The sequence below is a fragment of the Lontra canadensis genome, unplaced genomic scaffold (assembly GCF_010015895.1).
Source record: "Lontra canadensis isolate GAN:19392208 unplaced genomic scaffold, GSC_riverotter_1.0 scaffold93, whole genome shotgun sequence".
Lineage (NCBI taxonomy): Eukaryota > Metazoa > Chordata > Mammalia > Carnivora > Mustelidae > Lontra > Lontra canadensis.
The window spans coordinates 4,198,759-4,224,786 of NW_022631087.1; the positions used below are offsets into that span (position 1 = coordinate 4,198,759).

Here is a 26,028-nt window from a genome sequence, read left to right on the forward strand (position 1 = left end):
TGGGCCAGACGCAGCCAGTGTCTGACTAACCAGGAGCTAGCAACTGCTCTCCCTCCCACTGTGGCCATAGTTTAAATAGTACATAGCCCTTCCATGTCTTCACGGAATAATATATAATATATTATATATAATAATATACAATAATATAATAATAAATATCATCTTTTTCAGGCAAAAGGGTTTTAGGTGATGCAGGTCGGGTGACGAATGCAGACAGAAACTTTCATCCAACATGGTCTGGTATCCATATTAAGAAATATTATCACTTCCATATTAATCGGAACATGCCATTGCCAGCGTTCAGGTGAGAACACTAATCCTGTCTCAAAGTGATGAACACACTCTTTCAGAATTACGGTTTTATGAGCAAATTTCAGATCTCTCATCAGTGCTATGATCCGACCCCCACCGGGGCCTTGTGTATCCAGAGGTGAGGTCAATCAGGAGGGGAAAAAAGGAACTGTGGTTAAAGAGAAGTGTCAAGTACAGATCCCCCAAGAAAAGTTTCGTGCTTAGAAAGTATTTGAATTTCAAAGTTAAACAATGACATAGATTCATAAATCCCAAAGGCTAATAAAATTCTTCTCATCTGAAAAGAATGCAAACCCCACAAAAATCTCTTCCCCTTCAGTTAACTATCAGGGGTTGTATAGTTGTTTTTAAATAAAATAATACATATGGAAAAGTGAATTACAAATGAAAAATTTGAGCAATGCTCACCTAGCGAGCGTACCTGTAGAATCACAGGTTAAAAAGTTAATTGCCGGGCGCCTGGGTGGCTCAGTGGATTAAGCCTCTGCCTTCGGCTCAGGTCATGATCTCAGGGTCCTGGGATCGAGCCCCTCATCGGGCTCTCTGCCTGGCCGGGAGCCTGCTTCCCCACTCTCTCTGCCTGCCTCTCTGCCTAGTTGTGATCTCTGTCAAATAAATAAATGAAATATATTTTTTTAAAAAGTTAATTGCCAGTGTCCCAAAGTCTTCCTTCAGGCCCCAGTCTCCATCCTGAGATCAACGTTCGTCTGGTTTTGTATTTGCAGAATTGGAATCCACCAACACACGTGCTCCTCTGCGACTGTTTTTGCTCAATGCCATCTGTGAGAATATTCATTTTCACTGCTCCGTAGTACTTCGCTATAGAAACATGCCACTATTTCCGTGTTTATTGTACTATGGCTGTACATTTCACTATTTCCCTCTTTAGCACTATTAGAAATAATGCTGATGTGAACATCCTTGTACATGTTTTTAATGCAAACGTACATAGATTCTCTCTCTGGTATATGGCTAGGGACAGAACTGATGGGTCATGGCGTATGTTCCGGTTTCAGTGCTAACACTGAATCGTATTCCAGAGGAGTTATACAAGCACTTTACTTAACAGACCATCAACAGGTCTTTCTGAATGAAATACCCCTTTCGTTGGTTAAATTGCCATTTGAGATAAAAAATAAAATCACTTGAAGACCAGCACCCCAAAACAGCAGAAGTTCCTGTCCTTTTCAGAAAACCTTATCCGATCATTATTGATTAAACATCTGTGACAGACAAAATATTATGGTTTAAAATTGTTTAAACACATGCATCTGAATTCAGTGTCTTTTTCGTGCGCAGTAAGTCCTGCTGGATGTTTCTATGTATTAAAATTATAGAACCTGAAACTCCTAGAGCAGGATAAGATACCCATAGAAGAGATGATAGAACACCTTGTTTTGTCTATAAAGGAGAACACGAGGGAGGGGATGCGGAGAATAGGACTGGGCAATGTGGAGGGCGGGCCAAATGACCCCCCCAGTGGGTCATGTCCCAATACCCACAGCCCGTGAATCTGTCACCTTCTGTGGCAGAAGGAACTTCGCATCGCATTCCATCAGAAGATGGAATGATGATGATTCTGGACTCTCCAACTGGGCCCAATGGACTCCCAAGGTTCCTTTTAAGAAGATGACAGTCACAGAAGGAGATGGGACAATTTCCAGAAGCAGAGCTCAGAGTCAGCAAGAGGAATCTGAAGGAACTCCACTTCTGCCCTTGAGAATGGCCTGGAGATGGATACCCGCCGGGCCCTCCAGAAGGAACCAGCCATGCCAGCATTTGGCTTTACCCTAATGAGACCTGACTGTCGATTTCTGACCTCCAGAACCGTAAGACAATAAATCTGTGGTCCTTTCAGCAATGAACGTGTGGAACTTTGTAACCGCAGCCACAGGAAAGGCATACAAGGTGGTCATTAGCAGACACTGGGTTTCCTAACACCTGGTACAAGGTTCCAGCCATGAGCTCCTCCAGGAGGCGCAGCCAAATGACCACGTGTTGTCGGGGCCATTTGCTCTACTCCAGCAGGACCGCCGGTGATGCTACAGGATCAAAGCCTGGTGCAAAAGTCAAGGTCACCTTAGCAACCACCTCACACCTGGATACAACTGTGACAGGTTTCAACTACCCTCAGAGTCTGAGAGCTAAAAGAGACGCTTCTGAGCCCCAGGTAAGGAGCAGAGATGCGCGCAGCCCCCTGCACCTGTGCCTCAGGTCTCTCCTCGCCGCTGCCTCACTCTTGCCCTGCTTTGCAGGCTTCCACTGGAGCTTACGAACAGCTCGTTAGCATTGGCCAGGAAAGCCCTTCATTTCTGACACATTAAACACAACTTGTATAATACACTTCCCATTTCATTTTGCATTCAGCACCCTTTGTTCTCAGACCCTGTAATGCCCTTATTAAGGGATCTGGTAGGGCCATTGGTAGGAAGGCAGGATGGCTTGGCTGCCATCACAGCTGCCACAGAGCCTAGCCTCAGGGGATACTGAAACCTTGAGCAAATTATTCACTAGCTCCCTGCACACTCTGAGCTCACCAGCATCCGGCAGGCTCTGGGCGGAGGGACACAGGCGTGAGGCCGGGGAATCAGTCGTGTCTGAACAAGCTCTGCTTGGAGAAAAGCCTCCCCTGCCCACCCCCTCTCCTGTTCCACGGTTCATGGGCCCCATGATCCCCCACAGTGATAAAGCAAAGAAAATGTTTAACTTACAACTCCTTGGTTTTCACTGCAACTCTTCAAAACAGTCCAATGTCAGTACCCCATTTCTTTTTGTTCAAATTTATCAAGACGACTCTCAAACCATTCATTTCAGGAGGACTCTGCGGCAATAAGGATGGGCTGAACAGTGAACGGGAATGTGGGTGTGGGCTGAAATCCGTCCAGAAATTAATATCCTGTGCCCATTCATGACACGGGTTTTAAATGTTCAGGACTTTGCATCCTCGGAAGAATGTTCCCTTTCAAATAACACCTGCACATGGGGGGCCTGGGTGGCTCGTGGGTTAAAGCCTCTGTCTTCGGCTCAGGTCATGATCCCAGGATCCTGGGATCGAGCCCTGCATCAGGCTCTCTGGTCAGCAGGGAGCCTGCTTCCCCCCCATCCTCTGCTTGCCTCTCTGCCTACTTGTGATCTTGGTCTGTCAAATAAATAAATAAAATCTTAAAAAATAATAACACCTGCACCCTCCGCTGGCTGGCCTCCCTGACCACACAGAGCTTCTGGAACGAATTTCTGCACGGAGCTGGCTATAAATTCTTGGAGGGCAGCATGTGTGAACCATCTTCTCAATGGTGGAAAAGCACGATTTCTCCACATGCTGCTAATCCAGTAACAGCCGAACACCACCTCCTTGATGCCCCAAGGAGAAAGAACCACACCCAGCAAAAGAAAGTCACATACCCACGAGAAAAGGGCATTCTGGTAGATAGTAATCGGCACGATCTAAATTCAAACAGAGGTATGTTTAAGCAGAAATTTCCTCAAGTCCCAGAATGAATATCACATCCAGAAGGAAGGGGAGGCTCCTGGAACCAGATTCTGGGCTCTCGAAATCACAGATGCTCAGAGCCCCAGCAGTGACTCCTGTGTCCCTTCAATATCCAGACTCCCTCCCAGTCGACATTCACACTGAGGACCCACTGAGAGTGATACCCAGACTCTGACAATGTGAAGATGAGCGAAACAGTCCCCAAACTCAAAAGCGAGTGGCTAGAAAGACACCAAACAAGCAAACTACCCCTTGATGAATGCTGGGAGAGAAGCTCCCCCCATGGGACCAGACATTAGGAGAAAATGACATTGAACACGGGCATCGAAGGCGCCAGCTGGGAGGAAGGGCGGTGGAAAAAAAGAGAATTGCACACTCGGCAGAAGGAGCAAAGGGCCAACATTAAGAAGCAAGAAAACAAAAGTTTTCTCAGGGCGTTCGATGAGGCACTCACCTGGGTGAAGACAAATTAGAAGCAAAGGGAAAATGCCTGTGAAAGACCCCGAGCCAGGATCAGGAGTCTGGAGGGAATCCAGGAGGCAACGGGGAGAGTCGTCAGTCCTCTAAGCCAAAAGAGGGCCTTTTTCGCTCATTCCCTCATTCAACAAACAGTTCTCCTGGCTCCTCTAGAGACGAAAGCCTGAACAGAAGAGAACCTCTCCCTTCCTTCCTGACACTGGTACTCACTTGTGAAGACACGTGATTAGAAACACACACACACACACACACACACACACACACACACGAAAAGTAAAGTAAAGCAGGTGTGAAAAGATAGTACAAGGAGTATGGACACCTGTGGCCCAGGAAGCCAACATCATTAAGGGTGAGGGGCCAGCGTGCTCGGCTGAGACCCAAAGGTTGAAGCAAAGACTCACCACTTCGAGCACGAAGGATGGGCAGCTGGGAAGGGTCACCGAGATGCTAGAGGAGGAAGGGTGGACTGGAGAAGAAATGAAGGAAGTAGGGCTTAGGAACCTGGGGGTTGAATACCAGCAGAAACATCCCCCTGTGCATTATCCGTAACCGACAGTCACTTGGCCTCCGACGAACAGCTCTGAGCAGGGACATCTCACTGTCCCAGAGCCTAACTCTAAGGCTTGGGAGGTCTACTTCTCGCAAAGGAGTTCCTTCTCATATTAAGACAATGCCTGCTTCCCGGTAACTTCTTTGCACTGACCCTGATTCCACACTCAGGAGAAAATCCCAGGAAGCCCATTCCCTCTTCTGGATCTATTTCCCATTAACTGGGTAAGATTCTGGTCATTTCCAAATCATTCACATCACATGCTTAGCAGAGAAAAGTTCTAGAATGTTAGTGCCCTAACAGCCCCTACAGATGACCTTCAGTTTTATGTCATTTCATGCAGCAGGAGATGAAGGCCTAGAAAGAGCAGTGACCGTACCCCTAGTCACCCAGCTACTGTGGCTCAGCTGATCTGGGGGCCTGTGACCCTCCCCCACGCCACCCCCGCCCCATCTAAGGTGATCCCAATGTCTCTTGCTGCTGCAGGTAATCTAACTTCCAAACATTCTGCTGAGGGCATCTGCATCTCCAAGCGATACCCTGAAATTAAACAGGGTTGAAAAAAAATAAATTCACATAAAGTATAAATAGCATTTCCATGAAGGCAGGCAGCGACTCTGTCCCTGATTTATGGCTCCACCTGCCTTGAAACAGAAAACTCAAGGGTGACAATAAACGGTTTGCGAAGTTATGTTTAACTACAGAGAAAAGACTGTCTCCACGGTCTCTTTGGAAATGCATGATGTCTGCTGGCAACTGGCAGGGGCTGTGACGAGGTACCCGTTGTCTCCCAGTGAAGACTCGGCATTTTCTGGAGTCTCCGGACTCTGGGTCAGGATGGGTCAGGCAGGTCATCCTGACGCTGAGCACCGCCCACTGCCCCCACCACTACCCTGTATTCCTGAGTACACACCTCTCACGTCAGGTGTCTCCCTACCTCTCAGGGCGGCTCATTCCAGCCCTGGACAGAGTGATCCTTTACTATGATGACCTTGACAGGTGGCTCCCTGCCATGTCCTCCATAGATCTGGGGGTCATCTCTCTTTCAGGTGACAGCCCCGTGACCACGTGCTGAAGCTGACCAGGTACAGTTGCAGCTTCTGCTTCTCCAAGGTAAACAGCCTCAATTCCTTCCACTATTTCGTACATAACAAGGTTTGAATGGGCACTGCCATTCACCTAGGTTCTCCTAAATGTGCTGACTTGTCTCAACTGTTCTCAAAGTATGGCATCCAGAAGCAAATGCTGTGGTCCAGCTAGGACTAACGGATACCCTGTAAAAGACAACGGTCACCTTTGTCATTCTAGCCAGAACACCTGTTAACTCATATCATATCATATCATATCATAACTCATATCATCTAGCCCCTGTTTAATGTCTTTTGTGATTCGGTCCCAAGGGGAGGATTTATGATTAAGCATCATGTTGATAAATAGGGCACCTACACCCAGTCTGTGCAGGTCACCTCAGAGTATGATTGCCTCGATCCTCCCCATTTCCCGTCATCTATCTGCCCGTCTAATAAAATCATTCAAAGTCAAGGATCATGGTCACTCCATCCAGCAGAGCTGGCCCAGATAGCATGATGGTGGAAAACAGACTTCTGGCTGATATCAACTTATCGCTAAGCACAGTTGATTATGTATGAATTCTCCATGCCACAGATCAACTCCCAGTCTCTGTTTTTGGAAACTCCACCACTTACCTTTGGGGGCCACCCAACCCCCATTCTGATTCCACATGTTTTAGGGACCTTCTCTACCCTATGACCAAAAATAGGCACAGGGCTCAGAGCCTCTCCCAATGGCAGTGAATAGTCTCTAGACTACATGTGACCAGGGATAATTCAATCTGAGGAAATATTGCACAATTAGGGGGAGAAGGAACTCTTTCTACAGGCACTGGTGAGGGTAAGTTGTAAGCTACAGCTTCCTCTGTGTAGATAAAACTGCCTAAAAGAAACCACAGCAGAGAAAAGTAGAGCAAAGGGAAGGAGGGAGACTGAGCTACAAAAATATCATTGGAGCCCCTAGATCCAACCCTTCCTGAAGCCTTTCCTACCTTTGAACTTAGTGGTTTCATCAGTTCCCAGGTTCCCTTGTTGCCAAATTCATTTGGGGCTGGGTGTCCATCAATGAGCGCAAATCAAAATTCTGCTCACAGCCTCCCAGAAAGGTCATGTGACACCTCATCAAACCCTCGCCAAAGCCTGCTACCTCACTGAAGTCCCCATCTACAACATGGCATTGTAGTTAGAAACTCCAGATCTCGAGTCCAATAACCCAGATCCATCCTGACTGGGTCTGGGGCCTTGGACAGATCACTGTGGGACTTCTGCCTCCCCATCCTCTTCTGTACCAACTACAAGGGATTACCATCGAGAAAGAGTCAATGCGTGCAAAATCCTTGCAACCAAACCTGGCCTGCAACAATGCCTAAAACACGATCATCCTCGTTACTGTTGTTATTATTCTTATACTATTAGGATCAGTACCCGTCCAGTTGTACTGGCAAAGTCAGTGTTTCCCAGTACCAGCCCTGGACCGGCACCGGGTGCCCTCAACCTTCTTTTCCAAGGCTCTTCCATCGTTCCTGGCATAATGCTTCCTTCAGTCCTTTCTAGGATCAAGGGCAACTCACCTTCCTCCCTCTGATCTCTTTGCCAAAACTTACTGACCCACTGCCACAGCATCATTTACCCCATTTAGCAGATCAGGTGGAAACTCCTCTACTCTGGGGAGGCATGGGACAGGGAAGTAATAGGCCCTTGCCTGCTCTGTAGGCACACAGTGCCACCTCCATCCTATGCAGCTGAGCAAACCTCAGAAAGGGAAGTGGAACTCCTACTTAAAAGGTTGTCCTGAGCTGTCAATAAAATTATGCATAAAGGAAATGCTGAAAAATCCAGTAGTGACATTCTCTCTCCCTCTCTAAAAAATGAAAATATTTGGGAAAAAAAGGGGATGGGGGGATGAGTGTCCGACTCTCAATTTCCACTCAGATCACGGTCTCGGGGTTGTGGGGCTGCACCCCACGTGGGATTCTGCGCTCAGTATGGAGTCTGCTTGTCCCTTCCCTCCCCCTCTGCCTCTCCCCTCATTCTCTTTCTTTCTAAAAATGAATCAGTAAAATCTTTGGAGAAAAATAAAACACAGCAGTGACTTCCTTGAGATAGATCTTCACTGGGGATTTTTTTTTTTTTAACCTCACTTGTGGGCGCAAATCAAAAGACAGTGTCTTCCTCAACACGGCCATCCCTTCCCCCTCTGAAGCTCAGAAAACCATCTCCGATCCGTGGAACAGCGCACGGCCCGGGAAACTGCTGGCTGGAGGAAAGGCTAGTCTGGTCTGCTCTGCTGGTTTCTGCACAGTGATGGGGACTGGCATTCATTTCTTTTTGTTTGGCAAGGGCAGCTCTTCCAAAGCAGCCTGTCGGTGTAGCTGTGCATCTCTTGCACCTGCCCGGCTCCCACAGCCGTCTCCCGTGGGTGCCCTACATGTGGAGGCCCCAGGCTAACCCGTCTGCTGCCTCTAGGGCACTGTGCCCAACCAGATCTGGACCACCGCCTTCCCCACTCCTGGCCCAGCAGAGGGGTTCAACACGAGCTGTAGCAATGGTGACAATAAAAGGTTCAATGTGTGAGTAAAGGCACAAACCTCAGAATGAACGAAACATCTGGTTTCCATGAACAGTAGAGTAATCCTTCCGGGGCCCCAACCTCCCGCCCCTCATCAGCACAAGGATCGACGTGCAAAGCTGGTCTCTGACATGGGCGTCCCCTCCCACTATGCCACTGGACGCAGGTGCACCTCGTTTTGCTTTCGTTTGCATTCTGTCCTCCTCCCTACTGACACCCCCCACCACCCATGCAAACCTAGCAAGTCTCAGCCTGCACCCACGTGCAAGAGGGCACCCATTTCCTCCTGCTCCGCGCAATGACAAGCTGGAATCACATGACCCGGAGGGGCTTTCCAAGGACTCTGGGAAGGCCTGTGTCCTCTGTCCTCCCTCCCTGCCCCACCCTGTGCAGAAGCCGCCTTCTTACCTTCCAAGCTCCCGGCGAACAGGTAAAGCCAGGTGATGGCTGGGATGCAGAGAACGGTCAGGGAGGCAGCCAGGAATTTCCGTCTCCCTCTGCAGATTCCCAGCATCCTCTCAGAAGTGGCAACCCCTAATCCCAGCGCCGCTTCTCTGCTCGGAGCATGGGGTCCTCGGCCTCCCTCATAATACTTTCTGAAAGGAAGAGCAAAGAGGAAGAGCTGAGCTCCCGGCACCGTAAAAGGACGAAAATTGCAAGGAGATCCTGAAAGTATCTGGCTCCTTGGCGACTTCCTGCTGACCTTCTAGACTAAGAGACGATGCCGCAGTCTTACATCTACTCGAACCATGACAGCTCCTTAGTAAATAAAGGATGATGACAGCTATGACATCTCTCCCTGCCCCCCTTCCCTCTCTCTCTTGCACACACACACACACCCACACCCACATACACACACAAGTATTTTGAGCACAGATTCGTCTGAAGTTTGAACACACACACTTACTAAAAATGCATTTAGTTAGCACCTTGTATGTACCAAGCGCTAACCGGGTGCTGTGTTTTCAAAAGCGACGGGAATGCGGGTTAGCGTCAAAGAACATAGTCTAACAAGAAAGACCAACGTAAAACATCCACGGGAACTCCAGAAATGCTGAGGACAGAGAATTGCACGGAACTCTGTGGGAAGGCAAAGGAAGTTGCTGTCTGATTCCCAGGCAGTCAAGAGGGCTGAAGGGTTCCCGAGTTCGAGGCACGGAGAGCCTGCAGAAGGCACCTGGGGCTGCCTGCTGGCACACTCAGAGGAAAGGAGGCTGGCTTGGCCGCAAGGGCACATGCAGGAAACGACATCCCGATCCTAGCCAATAACCTAAAAACGCTCCTCGGGGACTCTTAACAGCTTCCACCTTGAATGTGGAGGAAGATGTTCAGAAAAGCATGGGAATGATTAAAACGCGCAGAAGACGGGAGAGGAACAGATAACCTATCACCAGCCTGCAGAGAGCCAGTCCTCGGGCCATGCAGAAGACTCGATGAGACATGTCCAAGGAAGAGGGAGAAGGTCAACGCACCTGCGGCCAAGGCCCAGAATCCTCCACCCAGGGATCTGACCGGCAGCCACGTGCCTTATAAAGGAATTTGAAAAAACCAACAGACCATGCAATTTCATTTCCACCTCTCCCCTCTCTTTGAAGTCACACTGGCTGCCGGCGGAGCGAGGAGTCCCCGTTAGGAGCTTCTCAAAAGGAGCAGAACCCACCCCTGCAGCTGCTACACAAGGCTTCCCGCCCCCAGAGGACGGATGTCCGTGAAATTGCTGGTTTGGGTGTCCCTCTGGGTGTTCCCCACAGTATGCCCTTCCCTCTGCCATAACCCTTGAACTGGGACGATGGTCTGGTTGAACTGTCTGCCGTCCCCACCAGCCTGGGGGTTTCCGGGAGACAGACCGTGTCCACTCACCGTGCACTCCCCAAGACCGGGCATACCGTCTGTCACCTGCAGGCTGGGTGATAACTGCTGAACGAATCAGTGGGATCAGATCCTAACCCAAGGCGGCCCTTCCAAGCTTCAGGAGTGTGTTCACCAAGTTGCTGGCATTGAACATCTAATGGAGCCATCTCAACTGTCAAGGCCAGACGGGCTTCTGCACCCACTCTGAGACAATTTTCTGAATGGCTCCCCTTTGAAACAAATGAATGACCACAGGGCTGGAGGGCGTGGACTAGCAAGGGAAACCAAACAAACAAAATTGCTTTAAACAAAGCATGTTGATTGGAGAAAAGTCTCCCCATCCCCGGCCGTGGCAAGTTTTTCATTCTGGAGCTTGGGCAGTGAACCCCTCACACAATCTGTGAGTCACCAATGATAGCTGTGGGTGAGGATCGCCCCGACACGGGCCCATCTCGCAGGAGGAACAGGGGACAGGAGGCTATGCAGTTAGATCTGGATTCAAATCCAGTCCCACGCGTGACTAGCTGTGCAGTGGCAAGCCCCCTGTCGCTGGGTAAGCTTCCTTTTGATTCTCGAAAGCAATGCACTCTGTCGGAGGGTCTTAAGTGAGAGAGCCCTTGAGTAAGTGCCCAGCAAAGATGGATGGGGCGCGTGGCAGGGTGAGCCCCACCTCCTCCTGAGATGGAGGGTAGAGCAGCCCTGCTCAGGCTTTTCCAGAAAACAGATCACCATGCAATGGATGATTTCAGCCTGAAGCATCCCTACGGGAATCTCCATTAGAAGATACCACCACGTTAAAATGGCCCTTTGTGGGTTTTGTTTTGTTCTTTTTTTTTTTTTTAAAGAATTTATTTATTTATTTGACAGAGAGAGATCACAAGTAGGCAGAGAGGCAGGCAGAGAGAGAGGAGGAAGCAGGCTCCCCACTGAGCAGAGAGCCCGATGCGGGACTCGATCCCACGACCCTGAGATCATGACCTGAGCCAAAGGCAGAGGCTTAACCCACTGAGCCACCCAGGCGCCCCGGCTTGCTCTGTTTTGCAGGTCACCTATAATAATAGTAGCAAAGACAACTAGCAGTAATAACCTATGAGGTAGGAACCAGTTTGCATCCCCATTTAATGGATGAGAAACCGAGGCCTCGAAAGACCAATTAGCCAAAGGTCATACACACCTATGGCAGCGACACCTCAGGCTCTCCTCTCCCTAAGGAACTGAGTCTAACAACCTTTACCAGGGGTCATTTTCCTTCTGGCGTCATTTTCCTTCTGGCCTAACCTAAATTCTTCATGTTGAGTCTTATGATTATTTTCTTCCCAGAGTCAAATATATTGCCACTGTTTGCTCTCATTTAAAAAAAAAAATGTTCAATAGAACAAAAACTGGAAAGCTATTGGTGAATTGGGGTTTCAGGGGAAAGCAGGAATATTATATGGAGCTGAACTCAAGTAGCGTTAATATTTAAAAGCATTTAAAAAAACTCTTTAAGACACTTATTTTCCTCTTCTCCTCGCTCCATCTGCAAAAGTTAATTTCAACTGGCATAATTCGCCCAAAGTTTTAAAACAGAGTCTAGGGTGGCTTGCATTTTATGATAACACTGGCGTCTGAAATTAAACCCAGCAGGTAAAAAATATTCCTTCATGGATTTGACTTTTAAATGACACCTCTGTGTACTAAAAACACATTTTAAAGAAAAATCTCAATTTTTATTGGAAGCTACTCTAGGAAGTCAATACAGGAATCAACACAAGAAGGAAGGAAAGAAGAAACCAGAGGTGGGCTGGAAATTACCTCCCACACACGGGCAAATGTTGATGGGTGACCTGGGTAAACCAGTCTGGAACTTGCTTTTGTCTGGTCAGAAGGAGACGAGACCCCTGGGTGAAGAGATGGGGCAAAGAGTCATGGCTAAAATGTCCCTGCCTCAAACCCAACACCCAATTCCTTTCCCAGGCTGGTCAATTTCTCCTACTAAAACATCTACTACTCCATCTGTCTTCTCCCATATGTCTCAACCAATGAAATTCACATTTATGCAAAACACTGCATGAGCCAGAAAGATTATCGTGATCAATTAAAGCCACAAAAAACAGCATTCACAGCTGAAAGTAAACTGTGATTACAAGTATCCTTCAGTCTGACGTAATACACTGTATGCACATGAATAAATACCTAAATAAAACTGTACATACAAAAAAAGGTATAAAAGTTACAGGTTGGGGCACCTGGGTGGCTCATTGGGTTAAGCCTTTGCCTTTGACTCAGGTCATGATCTCAGGGTCCTGGGATCGAGTTCCGCATCGGGCTCTCTGCTCAGCAGGAAGCCTGCTTCCTCCTCTCTCTCTGCCTGCCTCTCTGCCTACTTGTGATCTCTCTCTGTCAAATAAATAAATAAAATCTTTAAAAAAATATTTTAAAACTTGAATTATCATGTCTTCTTGGTATATTGCACATAATCCAAAATACATCAGTGCAGACAGTGAAGAATACGTGTGTTAGTTTCACTTTGCATGCGAGGTGCAGTGATTTAAAATCTGTAGGATCCTCACTGAGAAAACACCCTCCGGGGTGGCCAGCTACCATTTGAGAGACTCTAGTCGGAAGCTCACATTCCAAATGTTGATCTGATCCACACTGGAGACTGTCCTTGGTTTTTTTGTTTTGTTTCTTAAACTTTTTTTAAGTCAGCTCCACGGCCTGTGTGGGGCTTGAACTGGCAACCCCAAGGTCAAGAGTCACATGCTTCACCAACTGAGCCAGCCAGGGGCCCCTGGAGATTGTCTTTTAATCAGCATCATCACAAACGAGTTTTCAGGGGTATTCAAGATGTATGAGTTATCTAGAAATATTGCACACAAAAAGGGAATAAAGATCTAAGTATCTCCAAAAGAAACAAACAAAAAGTCTAAGGAAACTAATGGCCAAACCCCTTTAGAGCCAAACTCATCTTATGGGCAGGCAACAGAGTAGGGTCACCAACTGTAAATTTAAGATTGGGTGAATCCTATCAGTTCCACACTGCCATCCGAGTCTCTCAAGTGAACCCTTCTTGCAAGATGCTGCCCCAGTTCCTAAGAGGGCACAGGGCTGGCCCTCCCTGAGCTTCCAGTACAGGTCCTACAGCAGACAGACCCTCCCTAGATGTTAGCTGTGTTTTTTCGTGATTTGTATTATTACACCTCCACGTTTCCCGAGCCTCTCAAGCACAGCCTGACTCTCCAGCCATGCCTTTCCTCCTCTGTGGGACCTCCCAAGGAATTTCAAGTCCTTGATGCTTTGGCGGAACATCTCCCGACAAGTCCAGACCTGGAGGGGCTCCTCCCTTTGTTCTAAACTCCAAAGGCGGTCAGGAGCACATTCCTGATACATCACGGTCTGTGAATCATTTCCTGGCATTAATTTCTCTTCCCTACACCAGACCCCCTTGAGGACCAAGGATCCAGGTCCTCTCGTATTTGTTTTCAGCTTCTGCCTGAGACCAGCAGCTAAGCCCAGAGTTGACACTTAGCCATCTTCATTCGAAGTATGGTCCCTGAACCAACCAGCAGCAGCGGTAGCTCCTCCCCAAAATGCAAGCCATCAGGTACCACCCCCACCCCCCCACCCCCCCTAGCCTCCCCCCACCCCCCACCCCGCTCCAAGCGCCACGGATCAAAATCTGCATTTTAACAAGAACCCAGGGAATGCAAGGCCACATCACTGAGAGGCCTGTACTCTATTAAAGCATTGAGCAACTTACCAGTTATTGATAAATAAAGCTGGCCTCCCCCCACTGCTATTGGTCCCCTCCCTCCCCTCTCCCCTGCAGGGACTGGCCAGGGTGCTAGGGAGAACCAGCACATCCTAGACTTTGTTGACGGTCCCCTTTTCACAACAGCTCTCCGACAGATGGAAGGAGAGTTTCTAGAAGGAGAAGTGTCTTTTTCTACTTAAGCAGAAGCATCCTATGGACTCGAGTGGCTCCGATGACCCATCCTGACCTCCCATCAAAAACACTACTGACACAAAGCTCCACCACCACCCACCGAGGAGGCATGGCTATACCCACCTTGCAGACCAAGAAAGGCTGAGGACGCTGACTTAGTTGTTGGAAACCCTGGGACTCAAATTCCAGTGCTTCCTGAGAAAACAGAAAATCATTTCTGGGCTACAAGACACACCACTGATAACCAGTCTGTCTCCCCAGTCAGAGCACAACGCCTCGAGGGCAGGTGCTCTGTTTCGGCCACTGCTGTTTTCTTTGCTGCTAGCACACATCTAGCATGTAGGACGAGATCAGAGGGATTTATTGAACGGACCAATGACTATCTCGGTCACAGCCAGCCACGTCCCTGATATGCATTATCATACAAACTACAAGTGTGATACAAGTGCCAGCCCACACCTTCCTCCCAAGCCCAACGATGGAATCCTGAGGAACTTCCGCTCTGGGATCAGCTAATTCCTCTTTATCCTCCACTTCCCCTGGCTTCATTCCAGCTCTGCTCTTGAGGGAAAGGACAGCTGGGCCCTGGATCACTGCTTTCCCCAAAGAAGAACCCCTTCCCCTACTCTCTCTCATGCAGATACCTAAGGGATAGGATGCGGGCCTCTGCCCTCCTAGCTTCCAGGCGTCTGCCCCCTCTTACCGGCCCTCCCTCTTCTGAAAACTGTGTTCCTCTGTGGTTCCCCATTATTCTCTCTGTCGTTGTCACTGTCACCTGCAGAAGACCTCAGTGTCCACCACACTCTCTCTCACCTCTCCTCCCCAATTCCATGACAGTCAGTTGAAAATGCCACTCCATCTGGACCAAATCTACATTTTAGAACTTGGTGTCACCCCAACCAAAAGCTCAAATGTCAGTATCAACCCCCGTCAGCCTTCCCAGGCTGTCATTGCACAAATTCGTCACTGCCACCGTGAACCCCAATCCATCACCAGCTTTCTTCATGGCTACCCACACCCAGCTCTAGATTTTCTTTATGCTCGCTCTCATTCGGCTGAGAGGCCATGATTCAGGATTGTAACCTCCCTCCTCGAGCACGCACAGCCCCCTTGGCCCTCCTTCTCTCCAGTTGTACTAACCTGGAAAAACCCACTCACGCAGAGAAGCAAAACCATACGTTTTCACCATGGCTCTCCTTGGGAAGGCAAATGTTGGAGTAGGAAACCACTAATTTCATTCCATTTAATCATGTCTGATCTCAAATGGGCAGTCAACTGCTAAGAGACAATATTACCTTTCTCTGGTAAACTCACTTTCTTATTACATGAAATATTTATTTCATACATTCCCTTTCTCCTCAAGTCTTCTCTTTTTCGAATGACAAAATCCAGGAGGGCTCCAGGATTCAGTGTGGCATCTATGGTGTTTTCTCTCCCCAGGTGAGATCCCTCATTCTAATGTCCCGTGAGACAGTCTCCAGGCTGGTGCCTCCCACATTTTTTATCTCCAGCTCTGGCCTCTCCTCTGACCTCCAGAATCACGTGTACAAAGACCTTCCCCTACCACGTGTGCCTCAGACATTATTCCCAATATCCCCCTTCCCCACCCCCTCTTCTGCAGAGCTTTCCACCTGCTTAAAGGGCACCATCATCTCCATCAAAGTTCAAGCCAGACACCTGGGAGCCATTCCACATTCCTTACTCACCCCTCATCTTTTGTCCAATCTGGCCATCCTCAGATCCTGCCATTTTTACCTCTAAAACATGTATGCTCTCCAATGAGACACCCACCTCTTTCCAGTTTTACTGCCACTATATAAATCCAAGCCACCATTGTCTCATGTGTGAACCCAGTGCAGTAGCCTAACTAGGATCACACCAGAAATTATTCACCATTTCCCCCACAGCTCTCAAAATAAATGCCAAGCTCTCTGGCATGTCTGTAAGGATCTATGTGGCTTGACATCTAACCGCCTGTCGGTCCTCATCTCTGGCCACTTGCCCTTTAATTCTCCTTGCCTCCAGCCATCCCAGCCCTCTCACTTTTCTAGAATGCACCTCAGGGCCTTTGCCAAGTGTGTTCCCTCTGTCTGGAATGCTTATTACTCTGCTTTTTGCTAGGCGAAGGGCTTCTGATTCTTCAAGCTGAGGTCTCGAGTGCGGTCGACTCAGAGAGGTCTTCTCGGACAGCCCTCTGCCCAAGGGGGCCATCTTCGCTCCATTTGTCACCATGCTCTGGCTGCTGCCTCCACTGTCCTCCTCAAACTCTGGCATGATACAATTACCTGAGGGATTACTTATTTAACGGCTGCCTCTCTCACTAGATTTCAGTCTCCCCTTGGGCAAAAATGGCTGCTTTACATTCAGCGCATGCCCAGACACACAGAAGGCATTCCTTATAGGGAGGAAGGAACGAGAGAAGGCAGACTGCCGGACGGCTTCAACCACCAGATACCTCGGAGCCCCACTACTGTTGTTTTGATAAGTCCTTTCCACACAAAAGTTCGCCATCTTACTGCCTGACCCTCTAACGTCTATAATAAGAGAAACAGAATCCACACAGCACCCTGGGTAGGTCCCTACAGCTGAGGCGAACCCTGCTGAGACCCTCTGGAATGTCTGAGGTCACTTGCCAAGTTCACTTTCGTAATTTTCTCTCCTTTCTCTGCTTCACAAGAAAGAACACACAAGGCAGGGTTGGGGGGGGCTGGCCTCTCCTTCAAAGTCTGGGGTTTCCCTCCTAGGTCTACCCCACAGATGCTTTCTTTTTCACTCTCGTCTCTGCACTTCAGGGCCCAATGCATCTCCCTCCTGGACATGATCTTAGGCTTGTCAAAATGGCACTCCCGATTCCTTTTCTCCTTCAGAGAATGGCATTTGGCCTTGGGGCACTGTTTGAAAAATCATGTGAACCATAAGAGTAAAAGCTACATGCAGTATGTTTTGGAACGAGCACTGAAATCTTGAATTCACCATGTTCTAAAGGACTCTAAGGGCCCATTTCTGCCAACTTGGTTTGTCTTGGTCCCACTGTGAAGTCCGTTCCTCCTGCTGCAGGGAAACATGTCCTTTTGCTCTCACCGTGATATCCTAGATCAAGGGCAAAGGTCTCACTAAGGTCTCCGAGCCAGTCACCAATCACCCATTTCACACAACTTTGCAGTCAGGACATGCCACGTGCAGCCTGAGAGCTTTGCCATCTTGTCTCCGTGATGTTCACAGTGAGCTCCAAGGCAAGGGTCTGCATTTGATGTGAGCCTCACAGCACTACAGAGGACGGGGAGTCAGGAATTGGGTTCAAATATCAGCTCTGCACATTGACTGTAGGATCTCGACAAATCATTCGATATCCCAGAGGCTCCCATCCTTGTTTGTGGAAGGCCATGGCAACATCAAGCACTCATGACTGTTGCAAGGATTAAGGGAGATCAAAAGAATCTCCAAAATAAGATTACACTGCAATGAGATACTAGAGTAATTTTTTTTTTTGAATTTTATTTATTTGACAAAGAGAGAAATCACAAGTAGGCAGAGACGGGAGGGAAGCAGGCTCCCCGCTGAGCAAAGAGCCCGATGCGGGGCTCGATCCCAGGACCCTGAGATCATGACCTGAGCCAAAGGCAGAGGCTTGAGCCACCCAGGCACCCCTAGAGTAGTATTAATAACATTAAATTAGTTGGATTTTGGCTGTTTGACCAATCAAATTCCAAGGCCTACCAAGTAGTTAGAAGGCTGTCTTAACCCATGTGGGCTGCTTTGGAAAAATACCATAGAGTGGGCGGCTTAAACAGACATTTATTTCTGACAATTCTGGAGGATAGGAAGGCCAAGACCCATGTGGTAGCATATTTGGTGTCTAGTGAGAGCCCACTTCCCGTGTCCGTGCATGGCAGGAAATGCAATGGGGTTCCTTTTATAAAGGCAGGGCCCCATTCATAAGGGCTCCACCTGCGTGACCCAATCACCTCCCACCCAAGACTTCACCTCTTAATAGCATTGCACTGGGGGGGGGGGTTGGGATCCAACATGTGGATTTTAGGGGGACACAAACATCCAGGAGGGGAGGACTGTGACAAATATGGCTGTGTCCTGCTCCTGCCTCAAGATGGCATATACTGTAAAAGGGAAAAACACCCTAGCATCTACAGGGCGGATGGGGGAGACATAAACTGTATAGAAAACATTATTTGAAGAGTATCACCTTTTTCTTTTAAAGGGGCCATTTCTGTTCGTTAAAAAGGAATTGCCCCATGAAGCCAATTATAACTCAGAACTCTGTGCCAGGAAATGATTCTCTCGCAAAGAACCAAACCAATAAGCTTCCTTGGACAAGACACAGCTACGCTTACAAAACTCGTCCTCTTTTCCACAGCCACCTTCGAAAAAGGCAAAAAGAAGTAAGGGAAGTTCATTTCAATACCAGATTTTATTTAGCCTAGCGTGCCTAAAATATTGGCATTTTAACACGTCACCAGTATAAAATATAACCGAAGAGAGCTCACTCTTTTTCTCGTGCTAAGTCTTCAAGATCCAGAGTGCGCCTACTTCGAACAGCGCCGCTCAGTCCCAATGAGCCACGTGTCAAGCACTCCAGAGCCACGTGCAGAACCGTCCAGATGAGCTGCTTGTGAGCCTGGGCGTCATACTGTTTCGGGAGGCAACTGTGGCTGCGGGCTAGAGGCCAAGCTGGAGCAGAGGGTCCAGGAGAAACCCAGGCTGGGGAGAGGGCAGCCTGAGTGGGTGACAGTGGAATGAGAGAGGACTAGATTTTACCGGACGTGAGCGCATGCGAGAAGCGAGACAACATGTGTGGGCCAACGAGGGTGCCAAGCTCCATATGGCCTTCCACGTGGTCTTAACTCACTCAGTCTTTACAACCAAGCTGTGCAACTGCAGTTTGCAGGTAAGGGCACTAATGCTTGAAAAGGTGAGTGACTCAGGTTGCAGAGCTGGGGGGAGGGTAGGGTAGGAGGGTGCCGGGGGTTAACCCCAAAACTCCTGACTTCAGATCCAATGTGTTTTTGCTCCGCATGGCATTAAAGGCCACAGCCTACCCACGTCATGCCTTTCGATACAGGACCAGCACCTGGATGAAGGAAGCCGTGTCCTTCACAGTGCCTTGCTGGCACTTCTTCTTCCTCCTGGTCTAACTCCCTCTTATCTTCACGGTGAGCCTCGAAGACAATGGTTCTCAACTGGGGGTCATTTTGCCCCCTCCTCCACCCAGGGGCACTCAGCAATGTCAAGAGACATTTTTGATAGTCAAGACTGGAGAGAATGGGGTGCTCCTAGCATCTAGGGGCCCAGGAAGTACTGCACATTTGCTGTGGTCATCTTCCTCCAAAGCCACCCCCTTGGCCTGGGTGGTTGGAGGGGGGCGGGGGGGGGGGTGATGCTGATCTGCATCCCAGGACCTTAATTTCCATGCCTCCCATCACGCCGTACAACCCGAATTCTGCTTGTACATGGCAGGAACTCAAGTTTCATAGAGAAGTCAACAGGAGGGCGGTGCGAACCTCACTTCTAGCACGGCGCTCTCTCTGCGCTGAGACAGGTGGAGGAGCAAAAAGGAGGAAAAGACTCGAGATACAATCAAAAATTTCCACTTACGATATTAACCTCTTTCAACAATGCACCGCCAAACAGATCTTTAATGCAAATTGATCTTTCCCAGGGATACGCGCTTTTCCTGGGGTCAGACTACAGCTCCTAGAAGGCTGATTTTTATGTTTTTGTTCTGAATGTTAAATCAGCGCTTAATCATATCCAGGAGGCTACCCATTGGAGTGTTTTGGTCTTCGTTCTTTTGATTTTCACTCTGGGAAGGGATGATTTAAGCAGGCATGCCTCCCATTTCCATTCTGCTTAAGCAAACACTCATGAGCATTTATCAAGGGCGGAGACTGCGAAATGCACTCCAGTCTTCCCAACTGCTAAATGAGCACGTGTCTAACTTGCAGAGTCTATGTGCCTGGGTTTCAAGGCCTATGGAGAGTTTATGTAAATCTCTCTTGTGGCAAATGGTAAGAAGGTAGCTATTTCTTTACCTTCTCTTGATTCCCCAACTTTCATCCCCATTCTACCCGCACATGTTTACTGGGCACACACTCTGTCCCAGACACGGGCCTTGGGGCTGAGGGTAAGAGAAGGATACGACAGAGTTCCTGCCCTTGAGTGACCTGTAAGAGTGTAGGGGACAGACACCAACACCGTGAACAGGAACACAAGACAGGCCCAGGGAAACAGGACTCTCAGGGGAAAACATCTGGGTTGAGCCAAGGGAGGATGGTCCAATTCAAAAGGCTGGCAAGGAAAGGGAAGCCTCTCCTGGCAGAGGGAGCCACCCAGGAAAGTGCGAGGGCATGTCTGGGATCAGGGAACGGCAGCCAACCCCTCCTTCCAGGCTCAGGAAGGAGGGTGATGGGTGAAGAGGAACGAGCCTGGAGGGCCTTGAAAGCCAAGGGAAGGAGAACTTGGACTTCATCCTACAGGCCCCTCAGGAGCTACTGAGCAACAATTACAGCATCTTGGTTAACTTGGTTAACAACTCTGAGAGTGATGTGACTTCTGGGGCAGGCGAAGAAGAAAGGGGCTCCCAGAGGCCAATCTGAAGGCCTCTGATGGCAGACCCAGCTCGGGGCCACCCCAATAGCTGTGTCCTTGCTTGGGCAACATTTCTGTTAACACAATGCTGAGTTGGCCCATAAGTGGATACAACGGACTGAATGTTTGTGTTCCCCCAAAATGTGTATGTTGAGATCCTAATCCCCAGTATGACGGTCTCAGGAGGTAGGGTCTTTGGGAAGTAATTAGGTCACAAGGGTAGAGCCCATGAATGGGATTCATATCCTCATTAAAGGGACTCTTTCCATCAGGTGAGCATATAAGAAGTCAGCGATCTGAGATCTGGAAGAATCCCTCACCAAGACCTGCCTGTGCCAACAGCCTGATCTCAGACCTCCAGCTTCCAGAAGAGTGAGAAATAAATCCCTGTTGTCTGTACACAGCCACCCAGCCTGTGCACTGTCCCAGCCGCCCTCAGTAGACTAAGACAGCCAGGCAGCATATGCTGAGGGACGGGCCTCTGGCTACGGACCGTTAGTCATGACTGGTCTCAGACTGCTAGAAACGTCATGACTCTCCTCTGCCACAGACTGGTTTGAGGATGGCCTGGGACCCAGTCCTGTGTCACCAAAGCCACAGGAGGGAAAGTGTCATGAAGAAAATTCCTCTTTCAGACAGATAGAAACCTTATTTGTCTCAGATCATAGAGGCAATACTTGACGCCCCCTGATTTCAAGATGTCTGAGCTACACTGTGCTGGCTCCCAAGGGTGACATTTGGACCCTGTTCCATTGTTCCCTTTTTTGGGCCACAGAAATATCCTTGCAACTAAAAAAGAATGATTTTTTTTTTCTTTTTACTGAGGTAGGATTCTCATAACATAAAATTAAACTTAAAAAAAAAAAGATTTTTTTCTTAGAGAGGGAGAGAGAGAGAGAGTAAAGGAGCACGAGAGGGAAGGGCTGACGGAAAGGGAGAGACAATCTCAAGCAGACTCTGCACTGAGTCCAGAGCCTGACGTGGGGCTCAATCTCACAACCATTAGCTCGTGACCTAAACCGAAACCAAGAGTCAGGCGCTTGACCAACTGCCCTACCCAGGCGCCCCTAAAATGAACCATTTTAACAAAACATAATTCAGTGCCATCTACTGCATTCACAGAGTTGTACAACCTACACCTTGATCTAATTCCAAAAAACTGTCATTACTCCAAAAGAAAATCCCATACCATTAAGCAGTCACTCTCCATTTTCCCAAAGCCACCACTCTGCTTTCTGTCCCTATGGGTTCACCCATCCTGGATATTTCATTTAAGTGAAACCATGTTCAGTCTTCGGTATCTGGCTTCTCTCACCTAGCATAATGTATCTGTGGTTCGTCTGTGTTCTAGTATCACCAGCACATCACTCCTTTGTATGGCTGCATAATATTCCATTCCATGGACAGACACATTGTCAATCCATTCATCGGCTGATGGACATCTGGATTGTTTCCATCTTTGGGTAATTCTGAATTGTGCCACTATAAATGCTCGTGTATAGTACTTTCTCGAGAAGAATGGCTTTTCTTAAGGATATTGAAATCCTTCTGTTCTATGCATTTAAGGAAATCTATTATTATGAATGATTTTAAATGTCTAGAACCTCAGACTTGGGGAGCTCAAGCAGTAACAGAAATTAAGCATTTACTATGCAGTTGGGTCTATAACTGGATACTGGACATTTCCATCTCATTCAACCCTCAAGACTCATTTTTCTTTTTAAGAAAAGATTTATTTTAGAGAGAGAGAGTATGTGCACGTGTGCAAGCAGTGGGCAGGGCATAAGGAGTAGAGAGAGGAAATCTCAAGCAGACGCCCCACTGAGCACAGAGCCCCACACAGCGCTTGATCTCATGACCCTGAGATCATGACCTGATCTGAAACCAAGGGTAGGACACTTAACCCACTGAGCTACCCAGGCAACCTAGCCCTCAAGTCTCCTAACATGTGTGTCATTGGTCTACCACAGAGAAGAGAAAACCATGGCTCAGGGTTAAATGCCACACCACACACATTACACGTGACATGGGGTAGAACCGGGATTAGACATGGTGCAAAAGTGCCTGGCGTGTTTTTTGGCACAATTATGATGAATGTCGATGAACAAATATGAATGAATGAATCAGTCTCCAGTTAATTCACCAAGTACCTAGTGGCAGTTTGATAATTATAAAACAAAAGAAGTTGGAGGAATAGGAAGGAAGGTACAGTCTAATATTTACTGTTTCCCCTCTCATAACTCAGTGCACTTTTATGGTATGAAATGCTCCGTGGGTGGCTGGATTCGTTTCCCAGAACTGCTGGAACAAAGTTCCATAAACTGGGTGGATTAGCATAAATGTAGGCCCTCACAGTTCTGGAGGCTAGAAGTCCAAGCCTGTGGCCCGAGCACAGTATATGCCCTTTGAGGGCACTAAGGGAGGGCCTGTCCCAGGCCCCTCTCTGAGCCTCTGGTGGTCCCTTGGCTTATGGCAGCACAAGCCCCGGATTCACCTGGCATCTCCCTGTGTGACTGTCTGGGCCTAAATGTCCCCTTTTATAAGGACAACAGTCACAATTGATTAGGGCCCAACTAATCCAGGATGATCTCATTCTAACTAATTATATCTGCAATGACCCTATTTCCAAATAAGGACATATTCTGAGGTCTTCAGGGTTAAGATTTTAGCATATGAATTTGGGGGGAGGGTGGGGGTAACAGATAAAATTCAGCCAGCAACAGTTAACCTCACCATTGCCCAAAAGTCAAGGGAAAAAACCACCATGAAAGCAGAGAGTCAGGAAGAGGCATTTCAGTCCTATGGGGTCAGGGATCCCCTGTCCCCAGAGGCCACCTGTCAAGAGAGCAGCAAGACTGACTCAGTGCCACTGGAGGAAGGCCAGGATGGCCTGGACCTACCACGGGTCTCAACCTTCTGGATGATGTGAAAGAAAGAGCATAAAACCAAGCCACAGGAAACCCAGTCCTGCTCAACCAGCAACTTACACTGTGACTTGACCAGAAACTCACCTTCTCTGGGCCTCAGCATCCAATGACAATCAATGCCACTTCCCTAACAGATCCCTCCCACCCAAAAGGCATCTGCTTGTCAGTTCCAAGGCCATCAGGAGCTATTAAGCCCTCCTCTGCGAGGATGCAGAATTCTTCACAGCATCTAACAACCTCTTACTGTCCTAGCTCCAGGAAGGGACCTCCAGCTAGCGGTCCTGCCACCTTTAAAGGTAGGGATGAAATCTCAGGCCTCCAGGCTTCCATTTAAAAAAAAAAAAAACCTAAGTATTCCGATGTATCTCACTGAAGCCGTCAGACCAATGTAGCTTATAGAGTGAGCTAGTGATTGAGTTCATTAGTTGTGGGGCTGTCAGAAGAATCTAATCGCGGAGATAACACACAAAGCCGTCCTCGTCTTAGAAGTCAGGCTAAACGCTTTCCATTTTTATCACCCAATTCATAACCGTGCTGTCCGGCTTTAAGGATCAATAGTCTGGTGATTTTGGTTTCCACTAAATTCGTCTTAGTTCGGACATTTTTCATTTCCCCTGCCCCTCGAAGAGAGCAGAATAAGGTAAATGGCTCCTCTCGTGGCATTTGTTTTTCCAAATCTATAATTTTTGCGCTGACATGTTCCAAACACCAGGGAGGGCCAAGGGGGAAAGGAAGCAGCTCTAGATCAAGATCTAAGATCATCCTGAGATAAGGAAGCTTCAAACTGGGATCACGTGGGACAACCAATTTAACAAGTTTCGTGTCGGCAAATGCCAAGTGGTCCACCAACACTGACCACTGAGCCCGTCACTCACCTAGAAAAGCACTGTTCTCTAACACCCAGTGCCAAATCCTGGGCTAATTTACATGCATGATCTTATCAGTCCTCACAAGACAGCTGCCTGCAAAAACACCTCTGTCTGATACACAGGCGCACAACACATATAACATATTTACATCCTTTTACACGGACCTAGCACACTGAGACTAAAAATGGAAAGCAACGCCAGCTCGGGAGATAACAGAAAGCAGCGAGAAACTTAAGGAATAAACACATAATGAAAGCCAATCAATAGAAACGTGCATAGACTCAATACCACTGAGGTAAAGCTAAATGAGAAGTTGGGAGAGGGTGTGGTTCTCAAATTCCATGCCAAGTCATCTCAGTGTGGAAACGGAGGCTCAAAGACATGCCCAAAAGGTATCCAGAAAGAAAAGGACAGAGTTAAGTCTGGAACCTGGGTCCTTTTCTTGTCCCACTGCTTTTATCTTCTTTGTCGTCTTCAAATCAACAGATGTTTTAAGAAATATTTAAAGGACCTACTCAATATGGAAAGCTTCATGATTCAGGAAGCATTCAAGATGGGCGGTGGGGGAAGAAAAAGAGAGACCCTTCAAGAAACTCCCAGCCCAAATCCAGAGAAACAGAGTGTCTAGCTGGGGCTCCTGAAATAGGGGAAAGGGGAGACTGCTAATCAGTATGTGGTTTCTTTGGGGCCTGGAACTAAACAGGAATGACAGTCACGCAATCTTGTGAATTACACTAAAACCACTGACTTGTACACTCTAACAGAGTAAAACTTATGGTATGTAAATTACGCCTCCTTTGAAAAAATGATCAGTGACATCGGAACAGTTAGGGCTTAATAACACAGACTAGCCCCTACCGAGATAAAGAATCAAGATGCTTAAAAAAAAAAAAAAAGAAAAGAAAAAGAAAAAGATTCTACCAGTCACCCTTATATATTCCGAGTAATTTCTAGAAATAAGCATGTCAGCCCACAACAGCTCTTTATCTCACTGGATCTACACAATTACCCTGTGACACATATGCTCTCGTCCCCAGATTACAGATAAAAAACGAAGTCTCCTAAAAGTCAAGAGATTTCCTCATGATCGTATAAGGAGGCAAACACCTGTCTTCTCTATCTGCTGTAATAGTGCTTTGCAAAATACACTTTAGTGAGTTGGTCTGGTTCTCTCTCACTGGAGAATGAGCCGCTGTAAGCAGGGACTATATTTTTGCAGGAAAAGAACAAGTCTGGAAGACTACTTTTGAGATTTACTGGAAGGCAGACCAGGGCCAGGGAATGGGAAACAGAGAAGGTTGAGAACTGAGTTTCCATGAAAAGAAGAGGCGTCTGTCCACTAGAGGTAGTCCAGGCAGAAGGGCTTTAATTCCTGCTCGTTG

The 26,028-nt window shown here is 48.0% G+C and overlaps 1 protein-coding gene across 1 annotated transcript in view; it reads right to left on the bottom strand.

Annotated features, from left to right (window-relative positions):
- Positions 1–26,028, bottom strand: part of LARGE1 (LARGE xylosyl- and glucuronyltransferase 1) — a 520,460-nt gene that overhangs the window by 376,659 nt on the left and 117,773 nt on the right. Inside the window, exon 2 of the mRNA XM_032836533.1 lies at positions 8,877–9,064. Coding sequence (XP_032692424.1) covers positions 8,877–8,982 — 106 coding nt within the window. The 5' untranslated portion in view covers positions 8,983–9,064. The remainder of the gene's footprint in view (positions 1–8,876; positions 9,065–26,028) is intronic.